Raw genomic sequence first — 15,979 nt, 5'->3', positions numbered from 1 at the left:
GTAACCTTTGAATGTCCTTTCAATGAAGACCTACAAACATACACACTCACTCGCCACTTTATTAGGTAAACCTGCTCAACTGCTTATTAACGCAAATAATCTAATCAGCCAAAAACATGGCAGGAACTCAGTGCATTTAGGCATGTAGACATTGTCAAGACAATGTGCTTAAGTTCAAACCGAGCAACCGAATGGGGATGAAAAGTGATTTAAGTGACTTTGAAGGTGGCTTGGTTAGTGCCAGACAGGCTGGTCAGAATATTTCAGAAACTGATCTACTGGGATTTTCACACTTAACCTTCTCTAGGGTTCATTGCAACCGAGGTATGCAGAAGAGCATCGCTGAATGCACAATAGGTCGATCCTTGAAGCAAGTGGGCTACAGCAGCAGGAGACCACACTGAGTGCAAACTCCTGTCAGCTAAGAATAGGCAACTGAAGCTATACTTTGCGCAGGCTCACCAAAATTGGACAACAGAAGTTTGGAAAAACATTGCCTGGTCTGATGAGTCTCGATTTTTGCTGCAACAGTTGGCATCAAGGACATGAAAGCATGAATTCATCCTGCCTTGTATCAACGGTTCAGGCTGGTGCTGGTAGTGGTGTGATTCTGTGGGGGATATTTTCTTTGCATATTTTGGGCCCCTTAGTACCAACTGTGCACTGTTTAAATGCCCCTGCCTAACTGAGTATTGTTGAGTGTTACAGTACTGTGCAAAAGTTTTAGGCAGGTGTGAAAAAATGCTATAAACAAAGAATGCTTTCAAAAATGGAAGTGTTAATCATTTATTTTCATCAATCAACAAAATGCAGTGAATGAACAAAAGAGAAATCTAAATCAAATCAATATTTGGTGTGACCACCCTTTGCCTTCAAAACAGCATCAATTCTTCTAGGTACACTTGCACACAGTTTTTGAAGGAACTCGGCTGGTAGGTTGTTCCAAACATCTTGGAGAAGTAACCACAGATCTTCTGTGGATGTTGGCTTCCTCACATCCTTCTGTCTCTTCATGTAATCCCAGACACACTCGATGATGTTGAGATCAGGGCTCTGTGGGGGCCATACCATCACTTCCAGGACTTCTTGTTCTTCTTTACGCTGAAGATAGTTCTTAATGACTTTGGCTGTATGTTTGGGGTCATTGTCCTGCTGCAGAATAAATTTGGGGCCAATCGTTGGCACCCTGCCCGGGATTGGTTCCTGCCTTGTGCCCTGTGTTGGCTGGGATTGGCTCCAGCAGACCCCCGTGACCCTGTGTTCGGATTCAGCGGGTTGGAAAATGGATGGATGGATGGCATACACCTCCCTGATGGTATTGCATGATGGATAAGTATCTGCCTGTATTTCTCAGCATTGAGAACACCATTAATAAAGTATCTATCTATCTATCTATCTATCTATCTATCTATCCCTGACCAAATCGCCAACTCCATTTGCAGAAATGCAGCCCCAAACGTTCAAGGAACCTCCACCATGCTTCACTGTTGCCTGCAGACACTCATTTTTGTACCACTCTCCAGCCCTTCGACGAACAAACTGCCTTCTGCTACAGCCAAATATTTCAAATTTTGACTCATCAGTCCAGAGCTCCTGCTGCCATTTTTCTGCACCCCAGTTCCTATGTTTTCGTGCATACTTGAGTCGCTTTGCCTTGTTTCCACGTCGGAGGTATGGCTTTTTGGCTGCAACTCTTCCATGAAGACCACTTCTGGCCAGACTTCTCCGGACAGTAGATGGGTGTACCTGGGTCCCACTGGATTCTGCCAGTTCTGAGCTGATGGCACTGCTGGACATCTTCCGATTTCAAGGGTAATAAGCTTGATGTGACTTTCATCTGTTGCACTACGTTTCCTTGGCCGACCACAGCGTCTACGATCCTCAACGTTGCCCGTTTCTTTGTGTTTCTTCAAAAGAGCTTGAACAGCACATCTTGAAACCCCAGTCTGCTTTGAAATCTTTGTCTGGGAGAGACCTTGCTGATGCAGTATAACTACCTTGTGTCTTGTTGCTGTGCTCAATCTTGCCATGACATGAAACTGTCTTCCACAACCTCACCTTGGTAGCAGAGTTTGGCTGTTCCTCAACCAGTTTTAAGCCTCCTACACAGCTGTTTCTGTTTCAGTTAATGACTGAGTTTCAACCTACGTGTGACATTGATGATCATTAGCACCTGTTTGGTATAATTGGTTGATCATACACCTGACTATAATCCAACAAAATCCCTGACTTTGTGCAAGTGTACCTATAAGAATTGATGCTGGTTTGAAGGCAAAATGTAGTAACACCAAATATTGATTTGATTTAGATTTTTCTTTTGTTCACACACTTTGCATTTTGTATATTGATAACAATAAACAATCATTATTTATATTTCTGAAAGCATTCTTTGTTTACAGCATTTTTTCACACCTGCCTAAAACCTTTGCACAGTACTGTATGTCCATCCCTTCATGACCACAGTATACACATGTCACAAAACCCAAATAATTTCAAATTGGTGTCTTGAACATGACAATGAGTTCACTGTACTCAAATGGCCTCCACGGTCACAACATCTTAATCCAGTAGAGCACCTTTGGGATGAGGTGGAATCACAGATTTGCATCATGGATGTGCAATCAATGAATCTGCAGCAACTGCATGATGCTATCTGTCAATTGGGACCAAAGTCCCTAAAAATGCTTCCAACACTTTCTTGAATCTATGTCACAAAGAATAAGGGCAGTTCTGAAGGCAAAGGGGGTCCAATCCAGTACTGGCAATGTGTACCTAATAAAGTGGCCAGTGAGTGTACTTTATGTATATTGTGTGACCTGTCAAGAAATTACATTCTTTATGATACAACCACTTGAATATAGTAAAATTTATATTTTTATGTGTTCCATAACATTCTGAAACCCACTTAATTCCAATTCAGCATTAAGGGATGCAGGAGCCTATCCCCACAGCATCAAGTGCAAGGCCACTGAAGGGCTCGTTCACAGGCACAATTTAGAACTGTTAATTAACCCAAGAGGCACATGTTTGGAATACGGAAGGCACACTGGGGTACACTGGGAAAAAAAACACAACAACACTGAGAGAGCATGTGAACTTCTTATAGACGGTGAATGGATATAGCATTCAATCTCAGGATGTTGGATCAATGAGGCAGCAGCGCTCACCATTGTGCCTCCTTGTAATAACTATTACACATTTGCATTCTCAAACAAAACAGTACATTTAAAAAGGTACTGTATAACTGTTAATACTTCAACATTTATGAAAACTGATATTTTGGCAAACTGTAAAATCAAATAAAAATAGGTTTCATGCATATATCCTTATTTAAAAGTGAACAGCTTTATACAAAGTCAAGGTAATATTTCAATATAACATAATATTCTCAAATCTGTTTTATCCAACTGACAGTTGTGGGAGGCAAGAACCCATCCTGGCATTTCTGAGCGTTTAAAGGAAGAAACGGACATAGACAGGTTGAAAGTCCACTGCAAGGCCTGGTCACACACATCCAATATGCCAATCCAGAAGCACCAATTTAGATAATCTGCACATTTTGGTGAATGAGGGAAGAAAACTCAGGGAGAACATGCAAACTCCACACAGGCAATGGCTGAAACCAGGGCTCAGACTGAAGATACTGCATCCCAAAAGCAGAAACAATACCTCACTACCATGCCGCCCCACTTTTAGCATGGCATTGTGGTGTAGCGGGTCCACAGCTCATGTCAAAAAGGCCACTTTTTAAATAAATAATCGCCGTCTTCGCAGCTTATAGAGGGGGCGTGGTAGTGTGGCTGGAAGCGATTCCCGGGGAAGTTTGTGATGCGGTGCGGTCCTCGCTTAAGTGCACAGGTGAGGAGTTGTCCGCATGCGTGATTGTTGCCGGGAGCTGCTGATTGCCACACCTGATGCACGTCCTCATGATAAATAGAAGCACAACGGGCCTCAGGGTGGGGGGGGGGGAGAAAAAAGTGAACGAAGGTTAATAGAAGTAGAAGAAGGTGGCAGCAAGCAGGGAGAGGAAAGCCGGTGCAAGAGAGTGAGCAAGCAAGTGCAGGCTCGCAGGCAGGTGGACAGTGAGCCCTAGCGGGGTGTTTGGCCGACATCTAGGGCAGTCGACTATGGTCACTCCCGCTGAGCATGTTGTGAGGAGTGGGAGTGACCAGAAGAAGGATGGTTCGCCGCGGGAGTTGGGAGGCTTGGGAGGTGGACTCCCCAGCGTGAGCGTCCTGGTCGCTGGGGAACCCAAGTCTCATTCTGGAGAGACCACAACCGAAGCCAGGGATCGGGAAGCCTCCAGATCAGCAGGTCAGCTGCAGCTAGGGTGACTCCCCTGGTGCATTGCCTGGATGGGAGAAGCAGGGGAGTCACCAGTAGAAGAAAGGCACCGGGCTGATTTGTTTTAAGGGACAGCTTGCAGCCATTGTTTTAACCTCATTTTTAAAGGATTTTCCTATTGTGTTTTTAACCTCCACTAATTCACTCATTTTAATGGATTATTTATTTAATGACATACTTTGATGCACTGCACTTTATTTTGGACACTTTGTTTTTGTTGTTGTTTTAATAAAAGCACTTTGCATTTTTACACCATCACCTTGCTTTGTTGTGCCTCACTGCCTAGCTCATCGGTGACATTACCGACGCTGTCAGGCTCAAAAGCTCCCAGAAGCTGAATGGGACAATGGAACGAACCCGCATTGTCACAGGCATACATATGAGAAATAAATGAAAATAGCTAGGATGGGATACTCTTTATGTGGTGTTTGAATTTTTCCCTTTTATTCATCATAAGACATGGTTTTATGTAGCCGGGTGCCTTGAAATGACGTGCACCTCTTTCAGTACTGGTTTCTTCATTGCCTTTCTCCGCACTTCACAACTACAAACGACACGTAGCTGGTAGAAAAATGAATATAAAACACTCGCAACGAAAATGTACATGATATTTATATTATAGTGAAAGAAAATCCAACACCTTACCATCACTTCACCAGGATTTTTTCTGCACACAAACAAGCGCCCTGATTCTATCATTGACTCTGAATAAACAAGTTCATGTGGCTGGAGAATGTGCTTTTCTAAGAAAAAAAGAAAAGATGCATTCTTGAACGTAATTATCAGAGACAATACAGTAAAGCACCTTTACCTTTAAGTATAACATGTATGAAGTTTCTTTTAAGACCTAATGTAAATGGGTGGACAGAAAAGCATTTGAAAAGGTAAATTACACTGGAGGAATTAGCAAAATCTGAAATTAAACGTAATAGTTTTACTTTTACAAACAGCTAAAAATTCTGAAACAAATTAGTTCTTAATGGTTCGACAGACTGTATTGTGAATCCTGTCACGATTATTACAGAACATCAACTGGGATCAAGCTTCTCATTTTCTTGGCACTTTGACATACTCAGTAAAAAAAGCTAAAGGTTATTTTTATTAATTGAATGTTCTTATGTTCATCCATTTATTCTATTTTTAAAGTTCTGTTGTGCTAATTAATTAAATATTCCACCCAAAAATGATCATTTTTTATATGTTACTTACCCCACCTTGTTTGTTGAAAACAACGTTTCTGATGACGACCAATGTGAACCAAACAGCAAACTATATCAAAATGTCCATCAACAAAATCTCATTTTACTCATTTTGCATAATCTATATGTCAGCTATCCAGTCGTATGCTCACAACATCACAAATACATGTATTTGTGCTAAAGTAGTGTTAAATAAACCATCTCCAGAAAATCATCTCATAAAGAGCTTGGGAATGCATTCAAATGGGATTGAGCTCTTCATCTGAACACCTGCCTCTCCCCTCATTCACTGGTCTTTAAACCACAATTCTGTATTTCTGGGTTTCTCAGTGGCAGATTGTAAAACTACTCCTTGGAAATGACATTCTGCTTCTTGAAACGTCTTGGATATTTACAAATGCAAGGCATACTTTCTGCCTGATGATGTTTACACTCACTTTTCATTAACCTTTAATCTCTAATTGTGTTCTGCTCTCAGACCACACTCTGCAGTGTTAGTGTGACATAAAGTCCTATGGTAGCTAATGAACAAGGACTCCTGACCAATGAGTGGGGTTGAGGGTCACGTCTTCAATTGAAATGATTGTTCTCATTTGAGCACACTCTCCAGCTGTTCCTTATGTGAGTTATTTAACAATAGTTTAGCAAAAATTCATGTGTTGGAGATGTTGTGAGCATACAATTGAATATGTGACATATGGATTAAGCACCACAAGTAAATTGAGATTTTTTTTTCATAGGCATTTTGATATTGTCTGTTGTTTGTTTCATGTTGTCCCCAAGCCTATTGTGTCAGTAACTTTGCTACTTTGTCCTCCATAACCAACATGACATTCAAAATTTTTCTCAGACATCACTACAAGAAATATGGGGTAAGTAACAAATAAAAAATTATATATAACATTTTTGGGTGACATATTCCTTTATGGTTACCTGTTACTTTGGCATACAGCAATAAGCTTTCTTTCTGTAATTATTGAATAATTACCACTATAAGAGTCTATAACGCATTCTTAAGGTCAATGTTCTGCTCTGATGTTTTCTGTTGTAGCCCAAGTAAGTGTATTCTTGTCTTTAATTTGCAGTGACCTCTTATTTAAATTCTCCTTTATGTATATCATTCACCACCCCTCCACTCTTTACTTCTAGTCTGTCTTCACTTCTAAGTAAATAGTATCAATATATTTATATATATTATTAATATATATTATACTTATCTCCAAACCTACAAATAACTAACAAAATATAAATAATTGACCATACAAAGCATAAAAATAAACTAAACAATTTATTGAAATTCATTCATTTCATGCCACTTTTATAATAAGCTCTTCAAAGAAACATGTTCTAGTATATTTCATACAGTTTTGAGCTAGCAGACTTCAGTCTTAACCTTTGATTAAAAATAATCTATCTTCTTCCAGTTTAACCTGTCTGATTTATACATACTGTACATACACAGAGTAAATATGAAACAAACTTACCACCAGGAAATGTCTCAGACACGAGAGTTAGCTCCTCGTCTGGATATTCAATCTTTTCTGCCACAGCTCGGAGGACCTCCTGGGATGTAGCTGAAGAGTTCACTTTGATGCTCAAGTACAAGTGGTTTGTGATGTAAACATGGCTAAGAACTGAGGGGAGACAGAAAGGAGAAAAATAGAGTAGAGGTACTGCAAATCTGATGCCCCTTGCCTCTTGAAAAGGTAAAATGTTTGAAAGTTCCTAATTTTATGAAGTCTTATTTTGCTGGTATTTCTGGATCAGCATGAATAACTATATTTCAATTTGCAGGCTTCCCTAAACTAATAATGTAGTGCAGTGGTGACTGCAGCATTTCCTTCTGGCTTCAGTATAAACTGCTATGCTTTTTTTATGGGATTCTAAGCGTCCTTATAATTAGAAAAAAACAATGTAGAACATTAATTTACTCAAAAAGCATTCAATTTTATCCTAAACAATTGAAGCACGTGTTATATCAACAATCCAACCCAAAACAATTTATATCTGAATATTCTAAAATCTCACACTGGCTTCAGAGTTTAATCAAAATCCCCCAAAACCCCACTTAATCCCCCAGTTAATCCCCCACTTTAAACAAAAGTCCAAATCAGACAGACGTTTTCCCCATATGATGCCCAGTTGTTAACTCTAATACATTAAATTGTCTATTTAGCTATTATTTATTATTGATCGCATATTCCAATTTAATGATTTTTGATATTTATAAAGTCATGTATTACTTGTTATTGTACTTTTATGTTCTTCTAAAAGGCACAGTCATTGGACTGGAGCAGCTAAGCGTTTCACTACACATGGTACTGTATATATAATTTGTATGTGACAAATAAAATGTGATTTGAAATAAGTATTACGCTTGCCTCAGTAATGTAACTTACTATTTAAATGTTTATAACAACTGTCAGCTTTTACTTCTTAAGCATTCTTTTCAATTTTCTACCATAAGGTCAATATAATTATTTTGATTTTTTGACTTGATATTTATTTAGAATAATATTTCTTCTTGTAGTATGTGAAGTGTTCTTTGTGCCTGGTGCTGCCAGACTGTTTCCTGTGGAGTGCTGGACCAACTGGCCCTGCAGTGTTCTCTATGCCCGGGGATTGGTGGGCATGTCCAACCTGAACTTTCCAGTTGATTTGTATCTTTTCACTCATCATTAGAAAAAGAGCGGCAGATATTATTTAGGTCTTGGCTAGGAACCACTTATAGTAAAATTCTGGTATGGCCCCAGCAGAATTAGCACCACTGATCTTCACACAAACATCATTATGGCGTCATCTTGGCCAATCAACAAGCATGTCTTTAATGACGACAGAGGACTTAGGGGGAATGTGTCAACACCACATTACTAATGGCCATGCCTGCAGTTTGAAGAAGCGCACATGAGACAATAATGATAATGATGTGCCACTCTAAACCAAAATAAATCAACAAAAACAGAATGAAACATATGCATCATTATTAATTCATCATTACCTACCATCTTTGGCTTCATTCTGAGTGCCTCTGTGTTGTAGCCAGTTATCCTTCAAACTCAGTTGCTGGAAGATAGCTTTATTCTGTTATAAAAAGAAAAATGGGCATTTATACTGTTCCCTTTATGGAGAAATCCAACAAAATCATTACAATCATCCTTTTTTTCTAATATTCTAAGTAAACTTAAACATTGAATTAAACCGAATATATCTTATAACATAATGAAATACAGGATTTCCACATGAAACATTCCACAAGTGAACTTGACAATACTGTTTTCAGTTTATAGTAATTATAGTTTATAATATCAATATGTTTAGTACAATTGTAATAGGTTTTCCTTAATTTAAGTTAAGTGAAAATAGAAACAGAAAGGAATAATCTGCTAGGTCTTTGTATGACAACTGTAAACCTAACATAACCTAATATTTGTAACATTTAAAACCTTGTGCTATAACTAGGGTGTTTGTGAACAAATCATATTTTACTTGATTAACGTTACTTCTGTTTAGTGAAAATAATCCTATAATAGTTTCATTCACATCGATTAACTGTTTTATAATTTATTATAATCCTGTATTTCCAAACAATGTATTATGTGCCAACAAAACTTCTAGGTTTGCTTACAATACAGCACTGTACTCTTTGTGATCATCAAATTAACCTCTTGGGCATTTTTTAACACACGAGACAAGCTGTATTGTGGATTTATGAACTAATATTCTAAATAATCAGTTATTGGATGACTTCAGTCATGATGTTTTATCAAGACCTTTTAATTTATTTATTTGGCAGCTTCAAGTCTGTACAGGTTTTAATTAAATCAATTCTTTTTACACATGTAAAGCCATAATTTTTAAAACAGACATTCTAATTACACTGCAGTGTGTCCCTCCACTGCCTGCTGGTGTGCAGGAGATAGGGAGTGGTTAGTTTTTTGGCTGCCTGTAACTCTGCTTGAAGGATGTGAGAAAGTTCACTGCGTTGACTTATTATGCTCATTTCAACTATACTGTCACCTGTCACAAACACCTCCCAAAATAGCATTTGGCTGCAAGCTGTGGGATGCATTACCTTAGTGTCCTGAACTTTCTCTGCACTAGATTCAAGATTTTGTTGATGGCCATTTCTGAGCTGTAGGCTCGTTACTACTATTCCTAAGGTGTTTACTTGTACTGTATTTGTATAAGTTACACCATATCAAGATAAATGTAACTCATATTTTAATACATAAATGAACTTAATAATACCAAATACACTGTTTGAAGACTTTGCTTACATGCTTGTTTAATGTTGTCAGATACACTGCAGATCTCAAAGTTTATTTCTTGTGATACTACTAGTTGTGGGCTATAAAAAAGTTCAACCAATACATTCCTCGGGACTAAAAGAGGACACACAACGCTGTGAAAAAATTCCGGCCTCCTGTTTAATTACAGCATATTTTACAGTAAATGATTTCTGCTTGTCCTATGAAATATCACTTGTGCCAAATGAAATAAACAAAATGGCAATTATGAAAAAAGTAGTCACATGAAAAAGCACAACTGTGTATATAAATGTGTCATTAAGTTGTGAGAAATAAAGTTATCTAATTATCATGAAATACAATCTCATTTTTTGGTTCAATAATGTAGTTACCTAATATTATTGTAGATTTTATTTCAAAATTGCCTTATTTTTAAAGATGTTTTCATTCGATAATGAGTTTTCCAAAGGGCATATTTCCTAATGGCTCTTTTCATGAGAGTTTTGTCACTTGTCAATTAAAACAAAGGCCAACAGGCCAAACCTGTTCCTATTGGCTTATTATTGTCAATTACTTTTGCTTGATTGTAGGTGGGAGGCTATTACAGATCTTTAGCAACTGGCAAAGACGTGCAGGCAGTTTAGAGCCAGGAGTTAGTTTGGTGACAAAATAAAAACAGATGGTTTAGCATACAATGTTATCTTGAGACCAACTACTTTGACATTAAAGAGTAATTTTCTATTGATCACTGTCAAAAATGCCAAATTAAAGCCAATGTGATTCAATGCTGTATAACTAAAAATGTGGAAACTTCCAAGGGTGTGAATACTTTTTATATAGACTGTACTTTGACAACCTTGAAAATATATGACTAAATTAGTTAAGAAAAATATGCAGTAATGTATTTAACTTTGCTTGATTTTATATTTCTTTCAAGAACCATTTGAAGAAATATCACACAATTATATTACAATTGCCATTGTCTCAGTGCTACAGAATAGTTTATTATAGAGTTTGAATGCAAAATGTCAATCTGATTACAGCCCACACTTACTGGTGTTTATTCTTATAGCCAGCCATATAATTTCAGCAATTTAACATGACTAAATTTTGCAGAGTACTAATATCTTCATTATATGTTGAAAATTTTCCAACTTCGGTAACACTTCAGATTGGTGACTACCTGTAGTACATCTATTAGTCACATACTATTATGTAACAAGAGATTAACAAAGGCTTCTTTTGATCTTAATAACACTTACAACGCATCAATGAAATGTGGCATGCTAAAATAACTCCACCCTGGTGGCAGATGTGGGATAGTATGTCTCTTTATATTCAGTATAAGGATTGTGAATCCTTACTTAAAGCTTAATAAGACCAAATGAAAGTCTCATATTCACAAGTAATTTCACTCGTGTATCACAAGCTGTTAATAAGCTACAATGAATGGAGACAAATAACCACTTTACTGATGCTTCTCAATTGTTTTTAAGACAAGAAGAAGATTTTGAAAAGGTGTTACTATATAACAATATGTTGCCATTAGGTGCATTACAGGTAGTACCTAATCTAAAGTGTTACCTCAAAGGTTAGGAGCACACACTAATACAGCGCATTGCCACACCCACCACATGACAAACCACCTCAGGATCCCAGATTAGGACCCGAGTGCAGCCATGCAACTGGTGACGCCTCACCACCACGCTAGTTCAGATGGAATGGAACAGTGTGAGATTTGTTATGGTGGATGGGAGTGCTAATCCTGTCTCCAAACCCCAAGTTGTCCATGCAGGATGGAGGGCCTACTTGCAGGGCTGTTCCAGGTTAACGTCATATCCAGGACGGAGCAATTACAGGTTAAGGGTCTTGCTCAAGGGTCTAACAGAGTGGAATCACTTCTGGCATTTATCCAGATCCCTAGCCTTAGAGCCACCACTCAGCCCCACAGCTTCCCATAATATAGGAGAGTGAAATTACTAACCATATTTAGATTATCATGCAGAATAAAATGCAATTAACAAGTGTTTTCTTATTAGAATAAATACATTATCAAGTTGACAATATGGCAAAAATAGTGCATCTTTGGCAGAAAGTTCTTTCATTTCCCAAATTGTCATTTCAAAATATTTCCCAAATAATGTAACATACTTTTTTAGTGCAAAACTCCATTCATGATGTCTTTCAATTATATCACTGATTTTCTTAATATGCCCAGGCATCAGACTGTTGCTCATATGCCAACTGATACATAAGAAAAACAAATTTAAAAAATATATACATATAGATAGATAGATAGATAGATAGATTCAAGAACCACCTTATGTACAATGATATAGGACTAGAAAATGGTTTGAATGGAGTGAAAGCAGAATAATTAAGGAAGGGGAAATAGAAAATTTGGGAAGAGGCAAATTGCAATGCACAAGTCAAATGTAAGTGATAGCCCAGGCATCAATAGCATGCATTCTACATACACCGTTCAACTTATTGAAGGTAATTCTAAAAGCAGTACACACCCCTCTCAGTAGAACTGCAATCTACCAAGGTAACTACAATCAAGAATACATCTGCTATTGTAAATGGAAACAAGATAACTATGCTAGAGCCATGACCAGGCAAAAATATTTTCAGAAAATAAAAATAAAACACTGTGGTGGGCTGGTGCCCTGCCTAGGGTTTGTTTCCTGCCTTGCGCCCTGTGTTGGCTGGGATTGGCTCCAGCAGACCCCCGTGACCCTGTAGTTAGGATATAGCGGGTTGGATAATGGATGGATGGATGGATGGTTGGAAAAATAAAGCATACAAATGTTGTATATCCACTCAGTGCACAGAAGCCACACCTGGCAGCATCACCAGCCATAGATGGAGTGCCGGGTATCATCAGTGGGCACAATCATAGATATCCACAGACCTAAGCAATTGTATAGTCACTGTCAGGAAACTGGGAGGAACTGGACACATGAGAACATGAGAACACCACACAGAAGCATGTCTTAGGAATGCGAGTAGAAACCCATGGAGACACACAACCTCACATAGACAAACAACATTTTAAACAATTACCTTTCTGTGAGGAGAATACTCATCAACCGTGCTAAAATAAGATAAGAGAAAAAATTTAAGTTAAGCCAGAACCTCCAGTGCATCAAGATATGCAGTGCATATAGATATGTTTTGACAAACTCTGCTTTATAAAGTTCATTAAAAAATGTAGTTGCCTTTTGGACTGTGTGAGTCTTTGCATATTTTTGACCTTGATACAGCATAATAATATAGCAATGGAACCTGAGAAAACAAACTTCCAAATAGATTCTGTAAAAAAGATATATGAAATCTTTAGCTGTACTGCCTAAACATGAAAGTAAATGCTTTCTTTAATAGCTGAACAATTTTACATATCATTTTAGAAAGGTTTTTGCTTACTTCTCCATGACAAGGTAATTCATCTCAAAAATACTTAAGGCTACAACTCATCTCAGGTGACCCCCCCAAAACATCTGCTGAGTTTCTCATATACATCTTTGAAACAATTTGTTGTCAGTGGTGTTGTCACACCTTAATCACCTCTGTCTTTCCCTGTCTCACTCTACATCTTTGCATCTCTTTGTCTGTGTGTCTCTGTTCCTTAGCACATAGTTTGAGAAAATCCAGGTACTTTTTACACAAATCTCAGTGTAGTCATTTATAAGCCTGTTTGTTTAGCTAATAGCTTAGCTGTCCCAAAAAATAAATATTATATTTTAAACAATACTTGCAATTAGTTTCACAAAGACAAATAATCTGCATATCATTGTTAACCTAAACTTATAGTTTTACTATGTTTGCTATAATGTCTAGCTGTTTTGCATTATCTCTTAATTGGATTTGCACAAATAAATTAGCAGTTTTACTTGTTAAGGAGTGCTGTGATTCTCAAGAATTAAAAGCCCTCTGATTATACACTAAATTACTCTAAATCAGGCTTGTTTATTGAAGTACTGATTGTTTTCACTATTAACTATCCCAGGTATTTCGCATATAAACATAGAAAAACCTAACAGTCAAGAGGAAAAAAGAAAATGTAAAAGCAGTTCAATATCTGAAAACTGAACACAAGACAATACGCTAAGGAAAAATCACAGATATTAACAAATAAACTAAAAAAATAAAATTAATCTTGCTTCTTGCTAAGACTCCAGAATCCTTAACTGTTTGATATTCTTTCAGACCATTTGGAAACCTGGGGCACAGCCAAGCAGATATCAATGGCAACTACTGCCAGCAGGATGTAAATGTGAGAGCTCTTCTTCTCCTTCTTGCATCCTAACACACAAAATCTAAGAATCGACTCTGATGTTTACAGCCTTTATTCCAGATACAACTGCAGCTGTTGTGAAGCTAGGAAGACAGAATGCCTCTGTTTCCCTACTGATGTGCCGAATGGTAGCACAAGGACACACACAATGCCCTTCTTCATCTTATGTGTGCCCTTTGTTACTTTCTTCTTGAATTAATGGAAATGGGTTTAATTTCCTTCAAAAGTAAATTATCTAAAGTTACTAAAATAAAAACAGAACTTTAAAATACACTGAACTGCCAATATTCTAATCACGTATTTATTAAAAGCTTACAATAATTTCCTAAACAATTCCCATGTTACTGGCCCACCCTATTTATACTGTAAATAGTTGAGGTTTGAAAAGTGTTGCAAAAAACACTACTGAAAAATTCTAAACTCTAATGAAAAAGGGTAGTCACAAATTTAGTTAGTGTGCTTTTAAATATCAAGAAATACTTAACATTAAATATATTTCATAATACATTCTTAAAAGTTTTCTTTTAGACAGAGCATCTTCCTGTGTACAAAAATTACTCACTGCCTGCGATTTCTTAAGAGCTTTTGAAACTCTTTCAAGTCTTTTTCCAAGGTTGGGTACTCAAATAGATCATCTAGTACATATCTATAAAGTGTCTGCAAAAGAAATGACAGATTTAGGCTTTGGTCCCTTACAATCATACGTATACAAGCAAGTTCATAAAATGGAGGAAAAGACTGGTGGATTGATCACAGTTTACAGTGAGGGATACTGCATATTTATCGTTTAGCTACAAATACAAAAGTGATGAGTTGTAAACTAGATGTTGAAAAACAATGTGCAGAATGACATTAGTACTTTTAAATTAGTAATTTTACATGAGCATACTGTGTCCATAAAGCAATGACTTCAAAATGATTTATAGCAATAATTCAAAAGATATTTAATTACAAAATGTTTATATTTTCTACAGAAATATATTTAAAAGTAAAAAAAATGTATAAAATAAGTGTAATGATTAGATACCAGATCATTATAAATACCTTCATAAACAGTTTAGTGTGCTCATCTTCTCTTAGTAGGTCTCTGTAGAGAGTTGTCCACTGGGAAACCAAATACAAAACTTTACGTTTTCTATACAGGATGTCAGAGTCTTCTTCCTTTCCTCGATATCTTTTAGTGCAATAAGTAAATTACAGTTAAAGAAAAGGCTTTGAGTTGGGATTAAATGAAGTAAAAGTTCATCAATTTGTGAAGTAATGTATTTACTTCAATATCATAAAGATTTAATCAAATATCAGGAGACACGTCATTTTGGAATAATCTAATCTGGCTGCAGCTCGAAGCGGGGTACCACCATTGAGAGAGACGCGAAGGGAGCAAACCAAATGAACAACTTCTTTAACAGGTTTGACCACCCTAACCCACTCTCACTCTCACCTCGGAGTATTGCACCCTCCACACATCCTTCTGCTGATACCAGCATAGGAAAGACATCCCCACCCATAATTACAACAGCACAAGTGAGCAGACAGCTGAGGAGACTTCGTGCCAGCAAAGCAGCGGGTCCAGATGGAGTATCGCCACGACTGCTGAAGGTCTGTGCATCGGAGCTGGGGGGTCCTCTACAGCGCATCTTCAACCTGAGCCTGGAACAGGGGAGAGTCCCGAGGCTTTGGAAAACATCTTGTATCACCCCAGTCCCAAAGGTATCACGTCCTAGTGAGCTGAATGACTTTCGGCCTGTTGCTCTGACATCACATGTGATGAAGACCATGGAGAGGCTGCTGCTTCACCACCTTAGGCCACAGGTTCAACACGCCCTTGACCCTCTGCAGTTTGCATATCAGGAGAAGGTGGGAGCGGAGGATGCCATCATCTATATGCTACA

At 37.6% G+C, this 15,979-nt stretch overlaps 1 protein-coding gene across 1 annotated transcript in view; it reads right to left on the bottom strand.

Annotated features, from left to right (window-relative positions):
* Positions 1-15,979, bottom strand: part of rapgef5a (Rap guanine nucleotide exchange factor (GEF) 5a) — a 254,510-nt gene that overhangs the window by 17,880 nt on the left and 220,651 nt on the right. Inside the window, exons 13-18 of the mRNA XM_028818299.2 lie at positions 15,132-15,276; positions 14,650-14,744; positions 12,857-12,887; positions 8,546-8,624; positions 7,028-7,177; positions 4,990-5,087 (exon numbers count right to left, since the gene is read on the bottom strand). Of these exons, the coding sequence (XP_028674132.1) occupies positions 4,990-5,087; positions 7,028-7,177; positions 8,546-8,624; positions 12,857-12,887; positions 14,650-14,744; positions 15,132-15,276 (598 nt within the window). The remainder of the gene's footprint in view (positions 1-4,989; positions 5,088-7,027; positions 7,178-8,545; positions 8,625-12,856; positions 12,888-14,649; positions 14,745-15,131; positions 15,277-15,979) is intronic.

The sequence above is a fragment of the Erpetoichthys calabaricus genome, chromosome 13 (genome assembly GCF_900747795.2).
Source record: "Erpetoichthys calabaricus chromosome 13, fErpCal1.3, whole genome shotgun sequence".
NCBI lineage: Eukaryota > Metazoa > Chordata > Cladistia > Polypteriformes > Polypteridae > Erpetoichthys > Erpetoichthys calabaricus.
This window is presented reverse-complemented; position numbering and strand designations above follow the sequence as displayed.